We start from the raw sequence: 25,709 nt of genomic DNA, 5'->3' as shown, positions 1-25,709 counted from the left end.
AGTGTTATAATTACTCCACAAATATTGTTGGGCGTCTTTCCAAGTGTTGATTTTAGTGTCCGCGAAAATGACCATGTAATCTCCGTTGTCGAATAGCTGTAAGGCATGCATTGTGTTCATCATGTCCACCAGCGATTTAGCAACGCCCAAAAATACGTAAACTAACAAATAAAATGTGTGCATAAACATATAATATGTTAAATCATCAAAATATTTATCGTACGGCATGCGTAGTAATACGGGGTGGTGTACGCTAGATTTTAATTGATTATATAATAATATTATGATAAATAATTATATCATCGAGATGTGTTTAGAAGTTTTCACATCTTGCCGTGCCGAGTTGTACAATATTTGTACCTACACTTGTTTGGAACATTTGGAACGTAAATAGCATGTTGTATGTTGAAGACATCGTCACTGCAGACAATAAAATTGTTTTGTTTTGTTCAGGAGGGACAAAAAACTAATTAATTTGATTCCGATAAATAATTAAAAGTTTTTTATAATCAAAATGAGCTTAATGTAGCTTGAAAACTATGGAATTCATATTATTTCAATAAACCTACACAATTTAATTGATTTTATAATAATTAGGTACCTACTACCAATAATTACTAAATAACATGTAACCTATTACAGAAAAACATTGAAGATATTCGATATTCGTTATATTATACAAATGCTGTGTAGATGCGTGTAATTATTATAATATTATTTCTTTTTACTACCTAATTATGTTATACTGTGCGTTGTATTAAACTAATAATAAGCCACTCAATCATATAGTTAAGTGGTTTATGGCCAAATAAAAACTAAATATTGTATAAGCTTGAAATAAACAATCTTTGTTTTATTTCACAAATCAGTACAAAATAGTATGGCCTAAGTATAAAATATTAGTAAAACTGATTATTTAAGTACGATATTAAGAAAGACGGGAATTTTTAGGCAAATCAGTTTCCGACAAAATCGATTCATTTTTTCTTGTAATTATTAAACAATGGATCGTTGTAGGGACTTGAATTTTTCAACTAATATTCATCGTGAATTTACTAAACATGGTTTTATAGTACCATAATAATTATTTTTTTTTGGTATTTATAGGCATTTCTAATTTTGTTTGTTTAGATTTGCTGTTCTATAGCTCTATGACAGTCGAGATATTCAACTGCATTAGGCAACATTGAGACATGGAAATTTGTGAATAACGCACATTTATGAGTTTTTGGGGTTAGGCCTAACCTAACGCAAAGGCCTATAATAGTATAACATAATATTACAAGATCTTACTTCTGGTATTAACCATGGTTTCTTGTACTACCGAGTACCAGTGTCCGACGTTGCAGCACGATTGGTCTTGTTCGCAGCACTGGTGCGGATCGACTATCGTCAAGAAATGGTTAATGGTCATGTTGGCGTTTAGTGCTTGGATTTTCAAAGACTCGGCTACGTTCTTCCACGGTTCTTCAGTGATTATGCTGAACTTCTTCCAATTGTAATACCTCAACAGGGATATAATCGATTTGGTAATCTACAAAACATATTTTAATAATACAAATTAAATCGTTTCGAGTTATGATATATGATATTTCGGGTGTCTTAACCATACTATATACTTAAAATATATGATATGCAAACATATTTTTTTTAAATATACCTGCGTGTCCGGAGGTTCGGTTCGAGCAAACGTCGGTACTTGCGATGCTTTGTAATCGGCACATTTCTGAAACATGTTAAATATAGGTTATAGTTGGCATAATACTTTTATAATAATTCGTTAATAAAATGAAAGAAGATCGATCAACTGTGCGCTTTGCCCTATATAGGGTGATTCACCAAAGCATGCTCATCCCCCTTTTCTTCAATAATGTAGTTATTCAAAAACTGATTTTGGTTATATACTTAAAGATAACATTTTCAAGTCCTTAAGATTTATGTACTACTTAAGGAAGTATTTGTATCACCACGGGGCACTCATTAAGTAGTCCAAAAAAATTCAAAAATTTCAATACTAAAGGAAAAACGGGGGTGAGCAAGTACGGCGAATCACCCTGTATAATATTTTATATGAAATTATGTAATGTATGTGTTATATAGATATAGTATAAAAAACCCTAACATAACTGTCTAGGTGTATATATCACTCGCTATTGAAATAAATTTATATTTTTGTATAATTAGATTCTTCGCGAATGAATAATGGTAGATAAATAACAAAATTTAAGTTTAAAAAAAAATATCACGACGTTCAAGGTAAAGACAATAATTAATATGTGTAACCATAATTATAATATATTATCACTTTGCAACTTTTGACATGGAGTAGTAAATAATATTTATAAACGGCGCATAAAAAGTGTTGCAGAGTTGTACCTAAACACTCAAGCGGAAAAAATGTACGGACTGGAAGTGTTGTGACTGAGACCGAAAAGACTGGAAGGGGTGGCCTAACTCGTCTAAGCTCGTTTTATGATAGTTTATATTTTATGATTACTTGTAACCAAGCGCTTTTACATAATTTAAGCGATATTTATAGGTACTATATTTGGTATATGAATAATAATAATCGTTTGATGACATGCACGGTTTTATAATTTGTTTCATTTCTTTTGCGTATAATTGTATTATATTATATGCAAGTTTATTATAAAATCAATGGTGCTATTACGAACTAGAAGACTGGCGCAAGATTGCCTCGTTACCGAAGTTCTCCTGTATTGGAAACCGAAAAAATATCGGAGGGACGCCCGCTCATGTTGTCTCCGTCTTACAAACGTATATAACCGCAAATTTGAGTTCAGCTAAATCTTTTTCGTGTTGATATATTTGTTAGCTTTAAAAATGTAACGAATTTCTATGTCATCAAACTTGAAGTCTGAAGGTAATAGCACTATCCGTGTTTGAAACTGCTATAAAGTGTATGTTGGATAGATTTTTACTATATTTCAATTTTTAAACGAGTAGGTAATGAAGATCTAAAATAATACAATATAAAAATATTTGTGCCAGGGTTTTCTTTTCTTTTTTTTATTAAACCGAATACCGATGATAAGGGAGATCGGTTGAAGTGCTTAATCATCGATACTGTCGTCTACTGCACCGCTTGTCCTCACCCTATAGAAACGTACGACATTTCCGTTCAGAAAAATCTATTTTCTATTGTTAGTTTTAATGTAGGTGAGGGTGAATTGACCTATCACTCAAATTTCGATCATTCAGCCGCCTATCTCCTACTCCCCGACGGTAGTCCCGGGTATATAAGTGACCGTTATAAATGTTTTAGAATATATAACTGAGACACTCTGTGATAAATAATATTCTGCTGTTACTGGTCATATAGGTATATACGATAATACGATAGACGTACTTTCGAACGAAAATGTAAAATGATCGTCATAAGTGAAGACCTGGGCACATTTATCTTTTATACCAATACCTACAACGACCGCGGGCGCCGGGCAGCCGTTCTCCGACTGTATTGTACACACGATCGCACGCCGTTTCTCGCAAAAACATAAACCTAACAAAACAGTAAAAAGTACAGAGAGATCCGTCATCAGCTATTTATAGCGGGAAATGACCTTGGAAAATCTTGAGCACACGTTGACCAAAACGCTATGTATAGATTTTCTCGTCGCCTGTTTTTGCTTATAACAACCGTCGACCATGTTATATTATAGTAATAATTATTTTATACCTAACACATAATAATACGACCTTGGGGGTCAGACTACCCTATTGACCTATACCTGCCAGATATATTGCTATGTACCTCAATGGCCCATGTGCTATAGTCTATAATATATATAAAACGCACCAGTGTTGTGGGCGGCGACATTTAAACGCAATTTAGTCGTGCATGCACGCTAAACAATATTGTGACGGTTTCCGCCAAAAAAAAAATCATTAAGAAACATAATTATTACATTACAGTATATTTTTATTATTATTGTATATTATACTTTAATATTATTCATAATCCAAACCACCGTTATAGTAAACTCGACATCGACATGCAATTTCATAACGTTGAAATGTTGCGATGAAAATTATACAATAGGAGGAAAAATTGTCCCTTAGCTTTAACCACTACCTACTACCTTGCTGAAAAAAAATGTACACTTAAAATCGTCTTCGTTAGGAGTGAAAACTCCTATCAGAACTTTCGAGCTTAGATGTTTTCAAACAATTCAAACAAAAGTTACTATTATTGTTCTACCTATATTATCACATTAATAAATTATTAAATGTAAGATATTATAATATTATCATGTTGGTGTTTTAATATTTTTCGTAATATGTTCATAGTATAATCCATAATATAAATCAACCTCCGTATTTCATTAAACGAACAATTTTATTTATTTATTTATTTGACGCCATAATATGGTATTTGACAAGTTGTATAATTTATCACAAGTTATACATAGTTATACTTAAAAACAGTCTGACACAGCGTATAATAAGATGAAGTATATAGCTTACAATCACAAACACGTAGAGCGGAATACATTAAATAATGTTTAATTAGGGTAGCCGAAAAACTAAAAGAATTTATTAAACATGATGTTATGTTAGTACATAATGTTTACTTTACAAAAACTAAAAATGAACGGCTTGAAAGGATTAAAATAATAATACAATTTATAGGTACAATGAAAACCGAAGAAATGTCACGGTGTAAACATTATAGTTATTATTTTATTTTATTTTGCAAGAGAACTGTACACAAGGTATATATATATTTTAATTACACGTCAGATGAACTAAATCCACATAAAAAGTTTGCAAACAACACTAATAATAACCTGAACTGAACCGTTCATAAAACGCACGATATGCTGTTCTTCTCCTATTTAATGACTTTGGCGTAGGTTATGAGATTTTAAACGACTTTGTGTGTTGTACATTCAATGTCGTAAAATATACTGTCTTGTGATGTGTACTAACAAACATAATTGAAAAACAAAAATTGATTTACCAACTTATAAAATAGGTACTTACGAATTGAGTGTAACACCTTTACGACCTATATGTCTTACATCATTGTCAACTGTCATGAGTATAAATAAAAATAAAAAAGAACAACATTATTGATACAATGTAAAAGATTGTATAGTTATAGGTTGTTATGGGAACTTGGGACTGGGTGGGCCCAGTCTAGGCTGTGTCTCAAGTATCTGTATTAAAAAGCAATACGCGTAACCACACAATGAATTCGAAAAACGATGAAATCAGGTTAACTGTTTACAGTTAATATATATGTCAAGAATAAATACAATATTTTAATTGAACTTGTGTGTTAAGTTGCGATTAAAACCCCTAATAATTTATTGAATGAGTTATTTACAGTAAAACCTGCACGGCTGTGACTATAAAGTTTTCCCTTTTATTTATAAAAGTATTAAAACTTTTTTGTACGGCTGTGTATACAGTTTCACTAGTTTCAGTACCAATATAAACATATTATATTATCATACATTGTACATCACACATTTTACTAATAATGCATACGCATATAATATATTCATCAAAAAATTATTTGTTCAATTCGTTTGCAGAAATTTCTGTTTTTTTTTTAAATTTAAATTTTATTAACTATATTACTCTATTATTATACAACTATTATAGTTCAAAAATGAATAGCAATTTCTGGTTATAATGCAAAATAAAATAAATATTTTACTAACTATAAAATCGAGTTATATAATGTGATACCGCGTAAAAAAATGTATAATTCATGACACAAGTTAATATTATTTTTACAAATTTATTTTATGTATACTACGATAATGTTATATTATTGTATACTATATTATGTAATTTCCGAGCTCTAAAAACTTGTATGTTGAAAGTTAATAAAAAATTTTCAAAAAAAGTTTATTATATAAAAATTTTTCAAAACACTATTGTTTTTCGGTTATGTCTGTTGTAATATATTACAATAATTTTATAAGTATATACAGCTATGTGAATGAGTTATATAAATTATTCTACTAAAAATAAACTTAAGCTTTTAGGATTGGATATTAAAAAAAATAAACATTGAAAGTACATTTTACAGCGTCTTCGCGACGTATATTGGTTTTTAATACTATAGATTTTACTATTGAGTATAAATGATTATAATATACTAGTAGAGGTTAGGTTAGCATTGTATCTCGTTAAAATATAATATTATGTACCCCAACAACCAATAAAGAAATATTAAAAGCAAGACTCCTTCAGACCTTGGGGGTATTCAAATATATTAGATATAAAATGTAAATTATTTTTTGTAATTAAAATAAAAAACTATATATTTCGAAAGTTATATTTCAAAGAAAAATGTAAACGAAATTACAATTGGAATGAGCCAGATCAAAAATAATACATAAACCATCATGTTCAAAATGTAATTGCTTCTTGCCATATGTATGTTTTAATTTTCATATATTTTTTTATGTTTAGGTATAATAATATTATTATACGAGCACCTACGAGGCTATTACTTTACTATATTATAGCTATGCATACTCTGTCACAGGGTTATCCTCTACAAGTGTATAAACAAATTATTATATTAATGGATAAGAACGATTTCCACAGAGGCGATCAAATTGCCGTACATAATATATCGCTGATATTAGCGATCAATCTCTTAGAAAATTGTTGACTTGCTGGTCTTAAAATATGTTTTGTGAACATTTTATAATATCAAATTTTTTGCGTACAAACTATTAAATTTCTCCGCAACGTTATTATTATTATATTTTAAGTATGATTAATAGGTTAAATATAAAAATAATAAATATACAATTTGTTTATCAACGCTTATAACAAATTAAGAACAAGAACTTGTAGTATGCACTGCACGATCGAAATAGTGAGTTCAATGTTATTAACTATACCTACGTCTACACTAGAGGACTTACAACAGGCTGCCAGCGAAAAATGTAGGTTAGAGCATAGCAGTAAAGGAATCAACAAAACACTTCACTTGCAATGATTTTCCAGGAAAAGTATAAATAACTTTTCAAGGACGGTTTTGAAAAACTACGGTAAACCCTAAAAATTACAGTTTGTGTTAAATTTTTAATCGAATAAAGAGATATGAGAGATATTTTAGAGTAATATATTTACAAAAAATAAAAATAGAAGCTATCACCTATGACATGTGAAAATAAAAATGAAAATCTGTCATTGTTGTCCTTGAATATTCGTATCGTTACTATTTCAATAAGAAAAACTTGTTTGTTTTTAATCACAGTGTAGTCTTCAATTTACATTGCTGTTAACCTAATTTTATAAATCAAACATATCATGTACCTATTATATTATAATAATTAGTTTCGATTATTCGAACGGATCAATCGAGAATGTCGATTAACTGTCCTTATCTGTACTATAATATGTCAAATGATGATGATGTACACGTGTGAGTCGACTACAGCAGCCGACAATCGACTGCGAAATGCGAGCATAAAACCAACAATCGCCCACCCTTAATTGTGACACAACTACGGCAATATACATTAAATAAGGCACAAATACAATAATTATAAGAATAATAATAATAATAATATGATGATGATGAACGGACGGAGAAACGGGTAGAGGAGAAAATTGGGCGCAGAGTATATCATTATTATTAATAGTATTTAAGATCATAATAACATGATGTACCTATACTTAAATAGTTAAATGCTGTAGAAAATTCAACAGTGGACACGCATCTTGTTATCTCGGTCAACTGTAGAAGGTATAGTGTGTTTCTTAAAAAAGGTTTTTACACAGTTAATAGTATAACTACTGTAAAACTACTTTTTTTGGTTTATTCAAGTTTATTTATTCCGCTTTATTATATATAACATGAAACTAAATTTAGAGTTTGTCAAAAGATTAAAACCTAAACACATGTAAGAGAAAATCGTATTTTATTTTGAAAACGAACCACTATACTTTAATAACAGTCTAATTCGTGAAAAAAATCTAACGAAATAGATAACACATAATCGTAGTAAAACGTAATAATATCGGAACGCACGCCGGCGTCGAAAGAATCTCACCTTGCATAATATTACACCCATGGGTACGAAATTCGGTGGACGGTGGTAAGAATACTATTATATAATAGCACATTGTGTTTTGTTCGCATAATTATTACACATGTCTAATAACAATAATAATATTATCATAATATAAGGTACTCACATAGCTGATCATTGGAATGTTCCACGCCTGCGCGACTATCGCCTCTGTGTAGCACGTATTGCCCTCGGGCCCGAAAAACACGGCCACCTTGTCGCATATCATCTTCGTTATGGTTTTGGTCGCGTGCACCGTCTCTCCATGCGTGTCGTCCCATTTCAACACCAATGACACGTTGGGCAACAGGTGCGGATCATCCTCGATCTGCGAAAAAAATCAAATCGGAAATCAAAAACCCGTCCTGGATGCTACATTTACCAATATCCCAAAATCGTACAGCCCTTTGCTTACGCAGGTTTATAATTGTAAGGGCGGTACAACACAAATTCAGGTAAATGCAAAAGGTTCAAAAAAGGCTTATATGGGGCCCGGACATGATTGTTTGAATGCAAACACCCAGCATTTTTGTGTAATCGATTTTGAATAAACCTGCAGATTACAAAACCAAACGTTTCCATAATAATAAAGTGTTTTGGGGCGAGAAGTAGTGCTGCAATGCCGCTGCTGCAGGTCTGGCATAATAATAAAAGCCATAAGGGATGAATGGTATTTTTATAGCTGCAGTATACTCGCCTCCTTCAGTGCCAAAGTCAGGGCACCCGAAATGGCCAGGCCTTGCCGGTTGTCCAGTTTCCCCCTGGCCGCGGTTAGGTAGCCAATCGTCAGGTTCCGCAACACTGTATTAGTAACGGAGACGGAGGTGGTTTCGATGACGGAGGTCGTGGAGTTGCCGATTGTCGGGGCGGTGGTTGTGTTGATAGGTGGTGTGTAGGCGACGGCGGTGGTGGGGACGGCGGCTACGGAGGATGAGCTGCCGGTGTTCTGCGCCGGCGTCCCGGGGGGTCCGGTCAGGACGAACAACGCGAGCAACAAGATTAGGACCGCCGCCTTCGGTCGACCGTTCCGCATTTCACCTGCCGAAACGGATACGTGTTAGCCGTGCATGGGTAGGTATATAAACAGCATTAATATAATAATAATAATATAGTATAATATATTTAGGTATTTTTATGGTGCAGGTGTCGCTGCATCTTAAGGGAGGATGTTCCGAGTGCCAACATTTTAAGGGTTCCAAAGCGTGTGAGCGTCAAATCATACGTTTCAAATTAAAATACATTTTACGAATAAATTATGTTTAAATGCACTTAAACAACTGCTTTCTGAATCATGTAACATAGTGACCGGACGGCAACAATACCTTAATATTGTGCATCGTGCATGTAATACTCGTAATGTAATTGCAGATATGTACGATGTTTTGGGAGTTGCACAGTTCGGTTCCAGATTTGTAATTATATTTATGGCTAAATTTCGTCCGATATAGAACAGTTAGTTGATATAGGATTTTGCTATAGTTATCTAATTTACGTAATTTACCTATACTATAAAAATATGAAATGAGTACAGTCGATTATCAATAGTCAGTATAGAGATATTTAACAATAATAATAACGAATAAGAAAAATTAAATTTCAATAAAATAAATGTGTATTTAATTAGTTATTTGATACTCTTTTGACATATTGTGTACACTGATTACGGATAGTTCTAAGCCTCAATTATGGGTGTACATTTTGGTACATAGGAGTATGGAACTCAACTGTGTGTAAGTTCAATGTTTGTAAAAGCCAATTTAAACATGTTACATATCTATATCGAGGGAAAGCAAAAAAAAACTGACGATTACGTAGAAATTGTAACAACGAACAACGTATAAGTTCAAATCATCATAATATATTTTTATTATGTTATATCGACTCGATTCTCATATTCTGAGAATTGACAATTATTAACAATAATTAATACTGTACGAACAACGCAATTTATTTTTTTACAATATTTACATGTAAGTATAATATCGTCATTGATTAGGTATGAAAATACTTAGAAAAGAAAAAAGCAGTAGACACCAGATTCAACTAGCTATATACTATGTTTCTGCATGATGAATTGTTAAAAATAATCACACACATATTTTATAATGTATTATATAGGTACCTATATTTTCAATTTAGTAATTGTATAAGTTTATGCGAAAAATTAATGAGGTAGATTTTTCTGAGCCTGCACAGTTATACTCATATTTTCAATGTACCTGAATTTGACGATTAGATAATTTTCTTACAAATTGAATTATATATAATACTATATTACAGATAGGCGTGTTAAAAGTTGCATCTTCGTTATTAAGATATAGATAATAATAATTATAAACTCGTAGTTATGGAAAAATTAAAAATTGTATACATGTGTATAATAATAAATGAAGCATTAAAAATATATTATTGAAAACAGTTATGCATAAAAGAGGTCATAATAAAAGATTGCATATTTTTGGTTCATCAATCACAAAAGACTGATGTGACATTTATTTACTAAATATCTATTACGTCGATTATAAAAAAAAAATATGAGTGAAATGTTGAATGACCCCATCCTTCTAAGTTCGTAACTTTTTAACAGCATACCTACCCTGTCCATTCAATATTACATATTATATTACAAGAGTTGTGCGCTAGCTGTAAAAGGGATGTATAAGGTTCATTGTATTATTAAACAAATCACTAAGCTACTTATATAAGTATATTCAACACGTTATCATGAAAATAATTTAAATTAATATTCGCTGATTAGGATGTATAATAATATAATGTTTGTGTTACGTATACAAATAAATTCTGAACTATACGCTGACCAGCCGTGTATTATATTATTGTACGAGCAAACATTATAACAATAAACAGCGATTTTAAGCGAGAGTGAGTGATTTGAATTGGAAATAATTTAATCTTGAAAACAAACAAATTGTTTGTACGTTCGAAAAGAAACAATACAATTAACGAATGTATAAAGGTATGTAGCATGTAAGGTATGTGCATATCATACCAACATTATTATGCGTACTTGTACGCGCAATAGACCATAGTATAATATATACAATACGATCAACACACACACACACACACACACACACACACACACACACACACACACACAACACATACACACATATAGAAACTATATAAAAAACGAAGGAAAGTTACGCCGTTTTAGGTTTATACAAAACAGATAATTCGCGGTAAGAAAGGTCAATGTTATATATTGCGCTCAATAAAGTTGTATATTAAATCGAGTTAGCACATATACTCGACTACTTAGTATACCTATTACCTATACACTTATGTACAAGGATACCGTTTCAAAATAAGCTTATATCTAAATTATATTACATTTTGTACTCGGAGTGCGCCCGTGACTTGTTTTATTTCGAGAATGGTGAGGGGGGGGTCAATTTGAAAACAGCGCTGTGGGTACGATGATTTCATTACCCCACTCTAAGGGAAAAAAATTATCTATAATAATAATAATATTATGTGTATCATACGAGACGCCTTATAAGTTATAAGCCGCTGCAAAGTGGTATACACCACGTGGGTACAGACGAAAATAATATTATATTCTATGGATCACATTTGGGACACACTGAGCAGTCACATTTTAATAGATCCGAATGGTCCAGCGGTCTGCGGGTTCCTACAGCTCCCCTTGGTGACCGGCGTCACGAACAATGATCACGCGCCGATTTGTAAACTGTGAGTATAAAACTTGAAAAATATATTTAAACATATATAACCGTACGCGATGGTATCGTGAAACTATTTCGTGTTCGAAACCCAGATGACCGAGGGCGTTGGAAGTAATAATAATATGAATGATTCGATAATATAGGTGGGTATATGACGATGACGTGTTTTTTAACAAGAACCGAATCGCCACACAACGCGACTTTAGATTATATTGTTATAAAAAAACTTAATAAATACATTATACATTGACTATTATACGAATAAAGAAAAAAACAGTAGATTATAATGTAAGCGTTATAAGGTCTATGTATAGATCATTACATTATGAGGGGCATACCTAATAGGTACCTATAGGATTTATTTGTTGAAAACAATTAATGTTATAACTACCTATTATTTATAATAGTATTATATAATAAACACAATTGACACAAGCCGAGAAAAAAATCTACGTAGAACAGGGACTTGTATTGCCTCATTGTATAATTATTACTGTAAACTTTGATAGTAAGTCGTATCGTATTTATAAAATAATTCATAACAATTATAAATAAATAGAGATACATATAAAAATAGTTAGACGATTAACATTTAATAAATGTGATGTTATAATTTCATAACAAATAATAACCAAGCACACGAAGCCATAAGAAAAGTTGTGCAATTTTTAAACTATTGTAATAATATGCACATGCTTCCGTGACAACATGTAATTAATATTTATTGATTTAGTCCATGAAATAATCAAATTGCCGGAAGCAATGAAAGTCCGTTGCATTAAATTAAATTAGGCATACCTGCAAACCAACAGCTCCATTTTTGAAAGCAACTGAATTCGACGCGTTACCATTCCAAATCTGTAAACAAAAATATAAAAAAATTAAGTTAAAAAAATTAGGAGTAAAAAAAAATAATACGGGTAGAATAATAATTAGCCGGGCACCATCTTCGCCGTGCCACTATATCGAAAGATTGGGTTTCGGTTTTTTCGAAAAAAAAATTCACAATAAAATTGAGAAGCACTGGTCGAGATAAATTAGTCTATTTTTAGATCCTATTGCCATGAGCGTATATCAGAGGTCAAACTAATCCTACGCACTCACACACACTCACGCATTTTATGTACATTATTATTATCATTATACAACCTACAACTACTTATACTTGTATATGTGTGTGTGTCGTGTGTGTGTGTGTGTGATGTTGTGGACGTTGGCTAGCCACTCACTACATAGATATATAAACAAGGACACTTCGCGCTACAAAATAATAATATTGTAAAATGTCTAAATTGATTTTTTTATCATTTGTTTTTCCTCTCTGACTTTTTATATTATTATTATTATTATTATATCGCAGCAAATCGCCTCTTTGCAATCGCAAATACTATAATACGACATTTTCATCTGACCGACTCACATACGTAATAATTATTATTGATAATGTCTTATTATAATTTCTTGTCCAGGTCGAGAAGACAATGGATCGTGTGTGCAGTGTGTAAACACATTGCAAGTCTTCGGAGAAAAACACACAATGGATATATCCACGCGGGGACGCGTGGGCGGTGGCGGAGAGCGAAGGGAAATTTGTATGTTTCACCTGTTCACTGCACCAGGAGCAGTGAATACGCTTGTTTCTGGTAGGTAGTTGTACCACATATGATGATGGTAATAATAAAACTACAAGAGTACCTGTATATATTATACGCATATCTAAGAGGGAAAAAAATGAAAACACTATAATATGGAAAAAAGTATCTACTTATATATTATATACAATATACATAATATTTGTATTTTGTTTATAAACTTGTTAAAAAAAAATGTTAAACCTGGCTGTCGTCTCCATTATTCTTGGTCATGACTAAACAAGCGAGGACAACCTTATTAACGATGTAAATGATGATATATTATGTAAATGCGGGTGTGAGTGATCATGTTATGATATTATTATCGAGAGAGGTGTCGGATAGACCGCGCAGACGAAATGTCGCTCCAACAAAACACATATTGTAAGAGGGATAACAAGAATATTTAAACCCCCCATTATAATTTATATTATATACAGCTGTTAATCTGTGTCGACCATAATAATATATAAATAAGATACAAATGCATAGTTTAGTACCTATTATATACGCGTATGCATCTTAGGTATGCTTCAAATACACGCACTGAGGCGTTGTACACATTTACAACAAATTTTTTATAATACTATTATGTACACGTAAAACGAGTAAACGAATCGTTATTCGTTTTGTTGTACATATCGCAATATTATTATAATATCATATATATAGGTATACATGGTTAGGTTATATGTTAATAAATACATGTATTGGTGTTTAAACTAACATTTTCTTTCGATTGAGTAATCAACTTTTAAATAACCTTAATATAAACACGATTATGTCAAAATTTGCTGACGCTTGACCAAATCACTTTACCGATTACCATTATAGCAATCTATTTAAAAGCGGAGCGTTTTCAAACAAAAATAAGTATTGATAATACACGCATCTACCAGCTATGATATGTATATCGTACCATAATATGTGAATTTTCTAAGCTATTATTCTAATAGTTACTACGTACTTATTTGCATTACATTAATGCAGGTGTGAGGTATAATAGATTTGCATTAAAAAAGACAATCTTGATTTGATCGAACTTATAATGTTTGAATAAATTTATGGTTTTATACATTATATATTGCAGGTGCACAAAAATGCAAAATGTATTTTTTTGTTGCTTAAGGCGACTATTTACCTCATTTCCAGACCGAATTTTCGATCATTTTTAATCCCGTTAATGACAATCAAATTAGTCTTTAAATACAGTTAATAAAAATTTAAGTATTTGATACAATATAAATTTCGTTTTCAAATGTAATTCTAGTAAATATTAGTTATCTATCTATAATATATATATATCCACTACTTAAACGGATTGTAGCAAAATATACGTTATAAAATATACTGAGAAATATATAAAATAAAAATGTACCACAATTCATTATTGTACAATAAATGACAATATATCTGACACAAAACTATTTTTTTTTTTTATAAAATCAAGAGACTTCACCAAATATTATACTCTATTTAGTTATACACAACTATATAAATATGATTGTTTCATATCTGTCTATATCTGCAGCAGATACAACTGTTTCATAGAAGAGATTTTAAAATTAAGAGTTAGACCGAATAAATAAATCTATCTAAATAAGTATTTTTTATTATTTTACAAAAATACAAACACAGATCGCTATTAAAGTTATACATTGATTCTTATTCTAAAAAAAAATTGTTAAGGTACATATCGGTCTCACGACTATACGAGAATAATATATTAAAAACCGAAACATTTAATAGAATGCTTACGCATCTCTCAACCACAAAAAAACCATTTGGAACTATCAAAAATACTAAAACGTTAACTATATTATAGGCATTATCAAACATTGAAAATCTTTTACCAGGTACGTATATTATTTTGTCGACTCCCGTGAGTATATACGAGTGATGCCTTCTACTTAGATATTTACTTGTACATGGGCCGTTTATTTTCTATATCTGTTCAGGATCTGTGGATTCCAAACGAGGGGTTGGATATTATTATTTAGGTCGGATATATTCGATATGTATATGGTATATCGTTCGGCCGTAATACATCCGAACCGGCGACGCGATTGTAGACGGGCTAAACACGCGGGCTATATACAGGCATTACATATACGATATATATACATATATACATATATATATATACACATACATACATATAATATATATACATATACATACATATATAATATACACATGCATGATAGAGAAAACCAAACACATTTAGTTAAATGCACATTACATGTATATACCTAATTTAGTCGTTAAAACTCTCTGCGGTGGTCTGCCGTACATGCCGCCGGTACACATTTGATTTATTTATTATATAAATATATACACGTTGTGGAAAACGTTTCGGTGTTTATTTTTTATTATTTTATATTATATACATAATATTGTATTTTTTTAATTTGTAAGAGAGACACAATTAAACCCCGTGCTTGTAATTTAAGGGCATAATGGTCACGATATAGTTTTGTGTGTGCACATACGAAAAAAGCGACGACCGCGACCGGTTCGATTTGAATAAACCAACCGACCGATTATAAAAAAAAAGTAAAAAAAGGTATACAGTAATAACAGGTTTTTGGTTTTGTTACACAGGAAGACGGTGGCGTACAAGAAAAATATCGTATGGAATAAAATACAAATCCAATAAACTGGTTTATACGGTTTTTTTGCACAAACTCCAAATGGATTTTCTCCATTCAATCAGAGTAACAAAACGAAATGGTTAATTGAACCCGTCAACCCGATCGCATTATAGCTGGTGTATCTCTCTTATAGATAGGTATATAATATAAGTACCTGCAGTATGCGATGAGTATCTGAGTATATAATATAACAATAAATAATAATGTATTAAACGCGTGATGACAAAGAATAATATAGTAGGTAGGTATAAAATTCTGTTAAAAGGATGCAATAATCGAATTTTTATATAATTCTATAGTATAAGGAGATAATATATCTGCATGTGTTCACGCAATTTGTTTTCGACCATAATACATAGAAAAAATATATTTACCAAAAATAAATAAAAACATCATAATTATAATTATTATTTTATTAGTTTATAACTACTATATATAATATACTATCATATTATGAAATAATCCGACTCGACTGTCAGCCAGAAAACGCCAAGTCATTCCTCGCAGGAGCATCGAAATGAAGAAAATAATTAATAGTAAATACATTTAAGAGAAACACAAACAAATAATAATTATAAGTCCTAAATTATAGTAACCAAAAATAAATAAAACGTAATGTATACAGCTATACATATTACGTTTTATTTATTTTCGGTTAATATAGCTAATAGCCCCGTTTGCCGAAGATAGGTTCAATAAAAAAAAAAATACATTTACTATAAATAAACACGCGGTATAGCGCCGGCGATCGAGAACACAGAAAAAATAATCAGTCATTAGTCCGCACAGAAATATAAATAAAACTTGAATAATTGTGTTAATTCTCGAAATCGCGTTTAACGTAGTACGCGAAGTTATTGTCAAGGACATTTGCAAACATATAGCGGTCATCCCTATTGCTGCCTAGTGCCTAGCAATGACGATCACTGGTCAGTCATTCTCACAGTCAATATGGGTAATATAATATAATAATATAATGTACATCTGTGATCACTACAACACCACGTGAGCAGCGAATGTAAAGTTTGTAAGCTCAGCAGAATTTTTTTAAATTTTTATTTTAAAATAAAAACATAGTATACGTTAAAGTTTTAAAATAATTTTTCCGAGTCCAGAACAAAATTTTTTAAAAACAAAAAAATAGAGATTACAGTCCTCAAACAAACGTTGCATTATATGAGAGTAGGTACTAATATTATATAAATAAATTATTGCAAGTCGGGTTTCCTGCCAAATATTTTAAATTTTATAGATTGTTCTATCATAAAATATGAATTTCGAATACTAAAATACTAAAAGTAAAATATAATAGGTAATATCAAATTATGCGTTAATAATTATGTACTTAACAATATTTTCGAAGGTTTGACAAAATAAAGATAAACATATTTTGATGTATTTAACATACCAAATATTATGGTAAATACCAACGAAGCCGAAACGAAATGCGTATGAAAACATTGCTCGTACAATAATCTAATAGGTATAGTTCAAATCAACTTGATTTATACACCTACGTAATTTATTAATTGGTTTATCGATCTTCAAAAGGTCAGTAAAATAATAGCATTATTTCTGTAGCAGTGTTATATAAGTATACTTTTATATTAAAATATCTTTAATTTTAAACGTACCGTCTATACTGTATGTTGAGATTATTTTGTTTTTATTAAGCAGTGGTGCCTAATCAATGTTGTTTTGTACGTTATTGATACGAGATTTCAATAATTATTAATTTGTTTTAAATAATATGGTTATGTATTTGTTGTTGGGCATGTAAAATATGATTTGATTAAAACTACTGCCCAGTAGACGGCCCGCCTACTTCTAAAATAGTTTAAAAAGCATAAATAGGGCAGTGTCAAACGAACTATATGTACAATTTATTGTTCATTATATTAATATTATCATCAATAATTTATTTGTTTTTTATTGATTTTTAGTTCATACGATTAATATAATATTCAGTCTCCTGAAGGTGGCGAAGTAGATTTCTCACCAACCTAGGAATTTTTAACACCCCCCCCCCCCTCAAAAATGTCGGTGAGCGTCTATGGAATATATTTTATCCATATTGTAGTGTTTTAAAGAATGTGACGACAAAAAGTGTTTCGTATAATATTATAGAAGATTATTACAATAATAATATACACGCACATACACACATTTATAGTGTACATAATTATATCATTATTATTATAAATAAACGATATGGCACGCTGTTGCCCACAAAAAACAATGCACACCGACATGCATGGTATATTATAATATGTATAATATTATTGTGCTAACCAGTTAGCAATAAGGTCGTGACCCATCATCACTACTATTACTTAGTAGTACTATACTACTATTACTACTATAACAACAAGGAACGACTACTACTACCACCTACTACAACTAGTGCTGTTACTGTTACACTCTCTTCCTGGTTATCAACGAATTTTAGATAAATGCGCAGACACGAGAAACGCCGCCTAAAATAATATTATGGCACTGTGGTGTATTATGGAATGTACACAGCACTCTTTTTTTTTGTGTGTGGCGAGAGCAGCAGTCGCATAATAATTGGGCGAGGTCCGTACCATTTCGGTATTATAAATATATATATATTATATTCATACGACGACACGATTTTTAATTTTTTTTTTTGGTTTTTTAGAAACTATACATATTATTGTAATTATGACTGCGACCACAACGACTACTACGATGTACTCCGTCATCACACGCCGTCGACGGCATTTGTAGTGCTACAGTCAATTGGATGCCTCCGCTGTTATTCATTCGAGACAATTGAACGAAACGCCCGGTCTCATAATAATAATAATAATAATATATGTATATATATATATATATATATCGATTATAGTCAGAATTACTTTGTCCCAAACTAAAGAATGTACACACACCACACGCATATTATGTTTTATATGTATTATATACGTGCATAGCAAAAATTTGATCGCGATCGAGTTCAATGTGTTATTTTTCTCGCGAGGCACTTGATTATAACGTAACGAAATACAGTGAATCGCTTCGAAAAGGAAACGCGTTATCCGATATCTGCAGTATAAATCAGTGGGCTGATATTAAAACATAATAGTATTTATACTTGTGTTTTTATTTCTAGACGAGTTCGTACCCTACATATTATTATATATTATACGATTTCTCTAATCTACGTAATTTTTCTCATTATAAATCAACACGTATAATATAATAATATTATATTAATATATTATGTACCGGAGAGGAGTATTTATTGTTGATGTAGTTTTTTTCTTTTTTTTTATCGAAATTGTGAAATTTCAGGCGCACAACAATAGATTTCACCAATGAACACGTCGAATACTACATTTATAAGTGTATACTCACTACCTACATATAAATACAATACTAAGATACACGGAAGAAAGTTCTTCGGTCCTTTAAAATGTAACATCACACCAGCGCAGAAATAATGTTCAAGTAAACGATTTAAAAATGTGTAACCTACGCATTGGTGGACAAGAAAAAAACGATTAAATAAAAAATATTATAAGAAAACCCGCAAATTACACTAACAGATGGTTAGGTATCTGTATGTAGAATATGTAGATACTATTTGGTCTTCGGTGGGACAGGATTGCAGGAATCGTAATGATAAGTACCTATACAATGGACGAGTTCAATTCAATTATTGTAAACTCTGAATAGTTTCTATCCATGAAAATAGGCGTAGGTAGGTTTTTTTTGTATTGTCGTATTAAACGTTCAAAACATACTCACAATTTTTAAAATTATTCATGGCTTGAACAGAATACATTTTGTTTCATAAATCACTACAATGTCATTATACGTACAACACAGTAATTATAAACAAATTATAATAGTTAAAGCTATCTATGTAACTTAACGGTCAACACAAAAAATCCTTTACAGTCAATTAAAAATAATTCCGTAAATATACACCTATATGGCTATACACATTTTGTTCGTATTCCGTTTACGGATTTACCTACATCTGACCAATTATTTTTAACAGCTAAATCAAAATTTATAATTTAGGACTTGCGTGCCAGAAATTCCATTACTCGACTAAACTTAAGTGATTATATTATTATAGGTATATAATATATTATAATATTTATCTGCTAAGATATTATTATTTTGTACTAATGACTTATTTATCATTTATAGGTTTTGACAAATTTAGTACAATAATTATGTCAATAAATACCATTCGGATTGCCATGTTATAAGAGTATCGTTTAAAATTGTTAGTAGTAATTGTTTGGTGAAATCGAAGTTTATCGCTTGGCAAATTAAATACGTATTAAAAATATTTCATTAAAAATGTTTAGTTACCATTTTTATACAATTGTGAAAATCAGTAGCAATTTATCTTATTTATAAATTATATTTATTTCTCGAAAATACTTATCAATATATTAATATACTAACAATTTTCAGTTTCATCGGAAGCTAAGAGGTTGGACATTGGAGTAATTTTATCTTGAGAGTTGAGACATGTATAATTTGTATAAATGTACAAATTTAAGTTTATGATAAAGAAATAATAACCATTATTAGTATTAAAATTATAATACATATTATTGTGTATATATCAGTTGTAAATATTACGATTACCGTGTAAAATAATTTTATAATCATGCTTAGTTTAAATATAAAAAATCACTTCTTTTTAGACACTAGTAGGTATATTATAGTGGCTATTGTTATGGTTACTAAGCAAATCGTATGTTAATTCTATTTAAAAGTGGAATCTCTATTTTTATAAGTTTACAAAGTTTGATGAACTTTGAAAATGTTCATTAGTTATAACTACCTCCGATTTAATGCTATTAATACAATTATAATGAAGTTTTACTTACTCGATTAGTTCCTCGAGCTGTGCGAAGTAGCTATTAGTAGTTTTACATTACAATTCATTAGCAAGACTGTAGAAATTCATATATTTTAGAATTTCGAACATGCAATACGCTCATTTTATATGCATATTAAGTCCAATCGATTAAAACTTGAATATGGGTTGAACTTTGGGCTCATCAAAATTTTTCTAGAAATTGTACAAAAAAATGTATTAATTGCATTAATGCCATATAGATTGAAGATGAAAATATTAAAATTTATAAATATAAAGAGCAGATTATTAATATGATAATTTTTAAAACTACACTTTAAGTTATTTAACTTTGATTTGATCAATGTAAGTTATAAATTGTATATTTGTATTATATTTTACGATATACCAACACGATAACGATATTACTCATGTGAAAAATGGTACTAAATCGTATTTAGATGCAACATGTTTTTAGATAAAGTGTTGCAATAATTCGACAGTAAAATATAATTTTCAATCGGCATTTTCGAGTGCGATGATTCATTATACTGTCGTTGTATAGAATCTAAAACAAACAACACATTTTTCTAGAACGCATACTCCCGCGAGTGGTTTTAAATAATCATTTTTTTTTTGCAATTATGACTAATGAAAATGAAATGTAAGTTTGAAAGTAGTTTACGATAATAAACCAATTACCTATAGGCTATAATACAACGCGGGCAGACCAATTTCGAGGGGATAATATCGAGGAAAATTAAAAACACATTTATCGCTGTAAAATTATGTGTTTGAAAATGTCGTCGTTTATATCGACGGTCAAAACGCATTCGTGCGACGTGTGTTTTTATAACGCACGGTCGTTTTTTGCACCGGAGCTACTATATATACCTACAAACGTATATTTTTATTAATTTGTGTACACTAAGCACATAATTCGCATAAAACGTACGTCGCATTAGGCCCGCGGAACATGTTATTACGACCTCTTCCAGTTTAACCGGCATTATAATAATAATAATATAAATATAACGTGTCGTAACACATACGCTAGTTAGGTACACCACAACAGAAAACAAAGTAGGTATCTTTTTATGTTGCCCACGTATATGTATTATAGACAGTACACACGCACACACACACCGTTTAAATAGCCGATGTAATTATAATAATATTATGAATACATGTATAAAAGGTAATATAATAATATTATGCAGAAGGGAAAAAATCGGCTATTTTGTATCTCACGCGCCCGCCTTTGTAGCGCCGACATTTTCTAATAATAATACGTTCGAGTAGGTATTATTTGCATAGTAATTAAATGACTTTAATAAGTCATAATTGACGCGATAATAGTAAATATAATTTGAATGAAACAATATAACAAAATAAATTTATACAGCACACATATAATAGGTACCTGTATTATATTTAATACCCAGCCAAATAATAATATATGAAATAATATACTGAAGAGTTTAATTTGCCTATGATTGTTAATTTAAACTGAAGTTCAATGTAAACATCATGAGTACCTATATATTATATTGGCAGGTATTTTATTAAATAATTACCTAATCATTTATTGGACGTTGTATATATTATTGTAGCAGGTTAGTCTTGAGTGCGGCAAAGTAAATTAGTGTACATGAAACACGCCATAATATATAGTTTTTTATAGGTATAGGTAAATGGTAGGTAATAGCAGGTATCACAAGTAGTAAATTGTTTTCTTTATTAGATTAACATTTTTACTAATTTACCAAGTAAATGTTATCAGATAAGATTAAAATATTTTTGTGTTTGGTCTTTGAACAGTAGGTAGGTAGTCATAATTTATATTATATTGTACAATATGAGTATAATGAATAGGTAGTTCATAACACATTCTATCACTGCCATTAGACAATAGCTTTGTGCTTTTAAATGTTAGATAATTTATATACGACAGGTATAATAGGCGATTGCCTATAATAAAACAATAGTCCAGATTATAAGTTATATTATGCAACAAGATTCACCAAGATTTTTTTTCATTTAGTACCTAGTTACGCAAATATTATAATTCTTATTGAAATACCACGTTTTCGAAAAGCAAATATTTGTACAACCATTTTCTCGATAATGTCTGTTTCTACAAAAAAACGACTGTTTTCTTAAATGCTTAATCGTGATAACGAAAAAAAAATTAATGTAGTACTTATATACCTAATGTCTGCATGTTATATAATAATTAATAACACATAATGTGCCATTATAAGTATATTTAAGATATTTTAGTATTGAATGATGTTTCGATACAATATGACATGAAGTAAAATGTTGATAAATTGTTCATGATGTAATAAAAGCAACATCGAAAACTCAATAATAATAATGTAGTCTATATTATCATGGTTGGAACTTCAAACATTATATTTTGAGTAGGTAATAGTCATATCAAAATTCTACTTAGACAACGCCCAGTTTTTTTTTTGATCAAGCCGAAGGAAATTTATAGTTTGTTTTGTTGCTGGCTAAATTATTAAGACATTTTGTTGACACAGCTCGACTATAAAAACCCTCTTTAGTTAATTTGCCAATATATACATGGTGTGTTAGCATTTCTGTGTTTACCAAAAAAAAATTGACTAGGGTCAACTTCGAATCGATTATTTCAATATGTCCGACAAGAGTTAATAATTAGTGTGTTTGCATTGCAAAAACATAGTCGGAAAGAGAGAGAAAGAGAGAGAAAAAGAAATAGAGAGAACATTCTGTTCAAAGACCCACGACTAAGCACCACGAAAGCAATCAATCTAAACAGCAATATGTATGTAGAATAAATTTGGCTATGATATTGATAGTAATTACAACCCGAACCCGTATAAATATAGATCATACATACTGCGTTATATTACTTGGATAAGGAAAGAAAATAAAAGTGAAGATTGTGGTCAAACCCAATAAAACGTTTCATTTTAATCAAAAGTTCACCACTAGACGGGAAGCTCTAAGAGTGATTTTTCTCGAGCAATTAAATATTAAAAAATATGTTTAACTATGCATAAAAACATGCAATAAAATATCAAGTAGGTAAATGTATACAAAATCAAATTGTATGTTATGCGTAATTTGTCGTTAACAGTAATCGGTATGATAGGTACGCAATAAGCTATATAGCTAGTAATTGATTATAAAAACTGATGTCACCGTTATATACATTGATGACTTATTTAAATCTAACAAGAATAGGTATATGGGCTCTATAGTAAGTATACTGGATTTAAAAATTATATTTCTGTACATAAATATAAATGACATTCTATACAGTTGACCACTCGGTTGACCATTATACCAGAAACGGAGTGGGCGAGTGGATGAAGGCGGTATAGTGCCGATGCGCAACGTCATCAATTCGAACCCGGTCACAGGCGGTTTCTCTTTCTAGGCTAGATGAGACAAATCTCCAGGCAAAGAGATCCCTCTTGGTATGTATGACAGAAACTTATATATTCCCTCTAAGGGCGACCGGAATATACCAGATGAAACCTATACTCCCGGCCAATTGAGGCATCCGAAGTAGAAAAAAAATACCAGCATATTATTATTAAAACTATATAATGTACTGAAAAGCCGCGATTTCGGAAACCATATCAAATGTTGTTAAACATTTTCCGTAAGCGATTAATTGTTTTTAAATTCTTCCAGATGATCAAATTAAGGAAGCCATTCATTTATCATAGTATTATAATAGGTCACATTTAATATTATTAATAAGCGTTCGTAGATCATCGATTGTCGGTACAGATCACACACATTTAACCGGCAGCATCATGTTATTATCCTTTAAAACAATATAATCATAATATAGATAATGGGTATAGTTTATCAATGTAGGGAATAGTTAGGCATTATGAGAAAAACTATGATTATGTCAAACAATTAAATCTGTAAAAAAAATATTATAATTCATGTTTTATAATATCTTTTTATAAAACAATGTAAAAGATGAAAATTATAAGACACATTATATTCAAATGTTAAATTTGAAAAAAATGTTTATTTCCGATTGCATATTTAATGTTATAGAAAATATAATACCAGAAACCTAATTTTTTACTAGGCATTGTATAGTTTTCAACGACAAACCCAGTGCCTAATATTACATATACTATGGGCTTACTAGAGGGGAAAATATATATCATTAAATGACTTATTAATAATATGAATTAAATGTTTAAAAATTAAATTTATGTTGATATAGGTACAGAATAAAGATGTTTTTCCTTATTTTTATCTGTCCTCAGTTTATCAACCCCCATAATTGGCGAAACGACAATCTTTTGTGCTATAAATATACTGAAAGTATATAGTTAGGTATTCAATATAGGTAGGTATCTGCATAATAGATAAAATAGGCTAAGATCAAACTGTAATTTTTTTTTATGAATTTTGTAGAAACATTTTAGAGGTCAATAATTAGAATATGAAATATATTAAATGGAATCGAAGTACATAATTATTAATTTGTATGATTATGATGTTTGAGCAATGTATGCGAAAGATAAAGCCATGTAGAGGTTTATTATTATTAAGTGACATTCCTTTAGGGAAAAAACCGCTATACTTCAGTTAAGCGTTGTTAATATTTTTATTGCATTTCAATAATAAATAGAGTTTTAGGTATAATTGCAATTAAGCTACATGGCATATAATTGTTTTTAAATAGTAATTTATACATTGCTTCTATATTATAAATGGTTAAGCTTCTTAAGAACGAAAAAAAAAAAATGCAATCATATAGGTACAGCTAT

General features: G+C 30.3%; 1 protein-coding gene across 3 annotated transcripts in view; it reads right to left on the bottom strand.

Annotated features, from left to right (window-relative positions):
- Positions 1-25,709, bottom strand: part of LOC111032007 (receptor-type guanylate cyclase Gyc76C-like) — a 41,162-nt gene that overhangs the window by 4,799 nt on the left and 10,654 nt on the right. Inside the window, exons 2-8 of one of the 3 annotated variants that reach the window (XM_022312162.1) lie at positions 20,942-21,126; positions 12,578-12,637; positions 8,767-9,107; positions 8,197-8,397; positions 1,661-1,726; positions 1,294-1,534; positions 15-161 (exon numbers count right to left, since the gene is read on the bottom strand). In XM_022312162.1, the coding sequence (XP_022167854.1) occupies positions 15-161; positions 1,294-1,534; positions 1,661-1,726; positions 8,197-8,397; positions 8,767-9,102 (991 nt within the window). In that variant the 5' untranslated portion in view covers positions 9,103-9,107; positions 12,578-12,637; positions 20,942-21,126. Of the gene's footprint in view, positions 1-14; positions 162-1,293; positions 1,535-1,660; positions 1,727-8,196; positions 8,398-8,766; positions 9,108-12,577; positions 12,638-20,941; positions 21,127-25,709 lie in introns of those variants that run through there. The other 2 variants (XM_022312163.1, XM_022312164.1) reach the window with 2 other exon arrangements.

Source organism: Myzus persicae, unplaced genomic scaffold (assembly GCF_001856785.1).
Source record: "Myzus persicae strain clone G006 unplaced genomic scaffold, MPER_G0061.0, whole genome shotgun sequence".
Classification (NCBI taxonomy): Eukaryota; Metazoa; Arthropoda; class Insecta; order Hemiptera; family Aphididae; genus Myzus; species Myzus persicae.
Note: the sequence above shows the minus strand (reverse complement) of the source record. Positions and strands in the feature narration are given on the sequence as shown.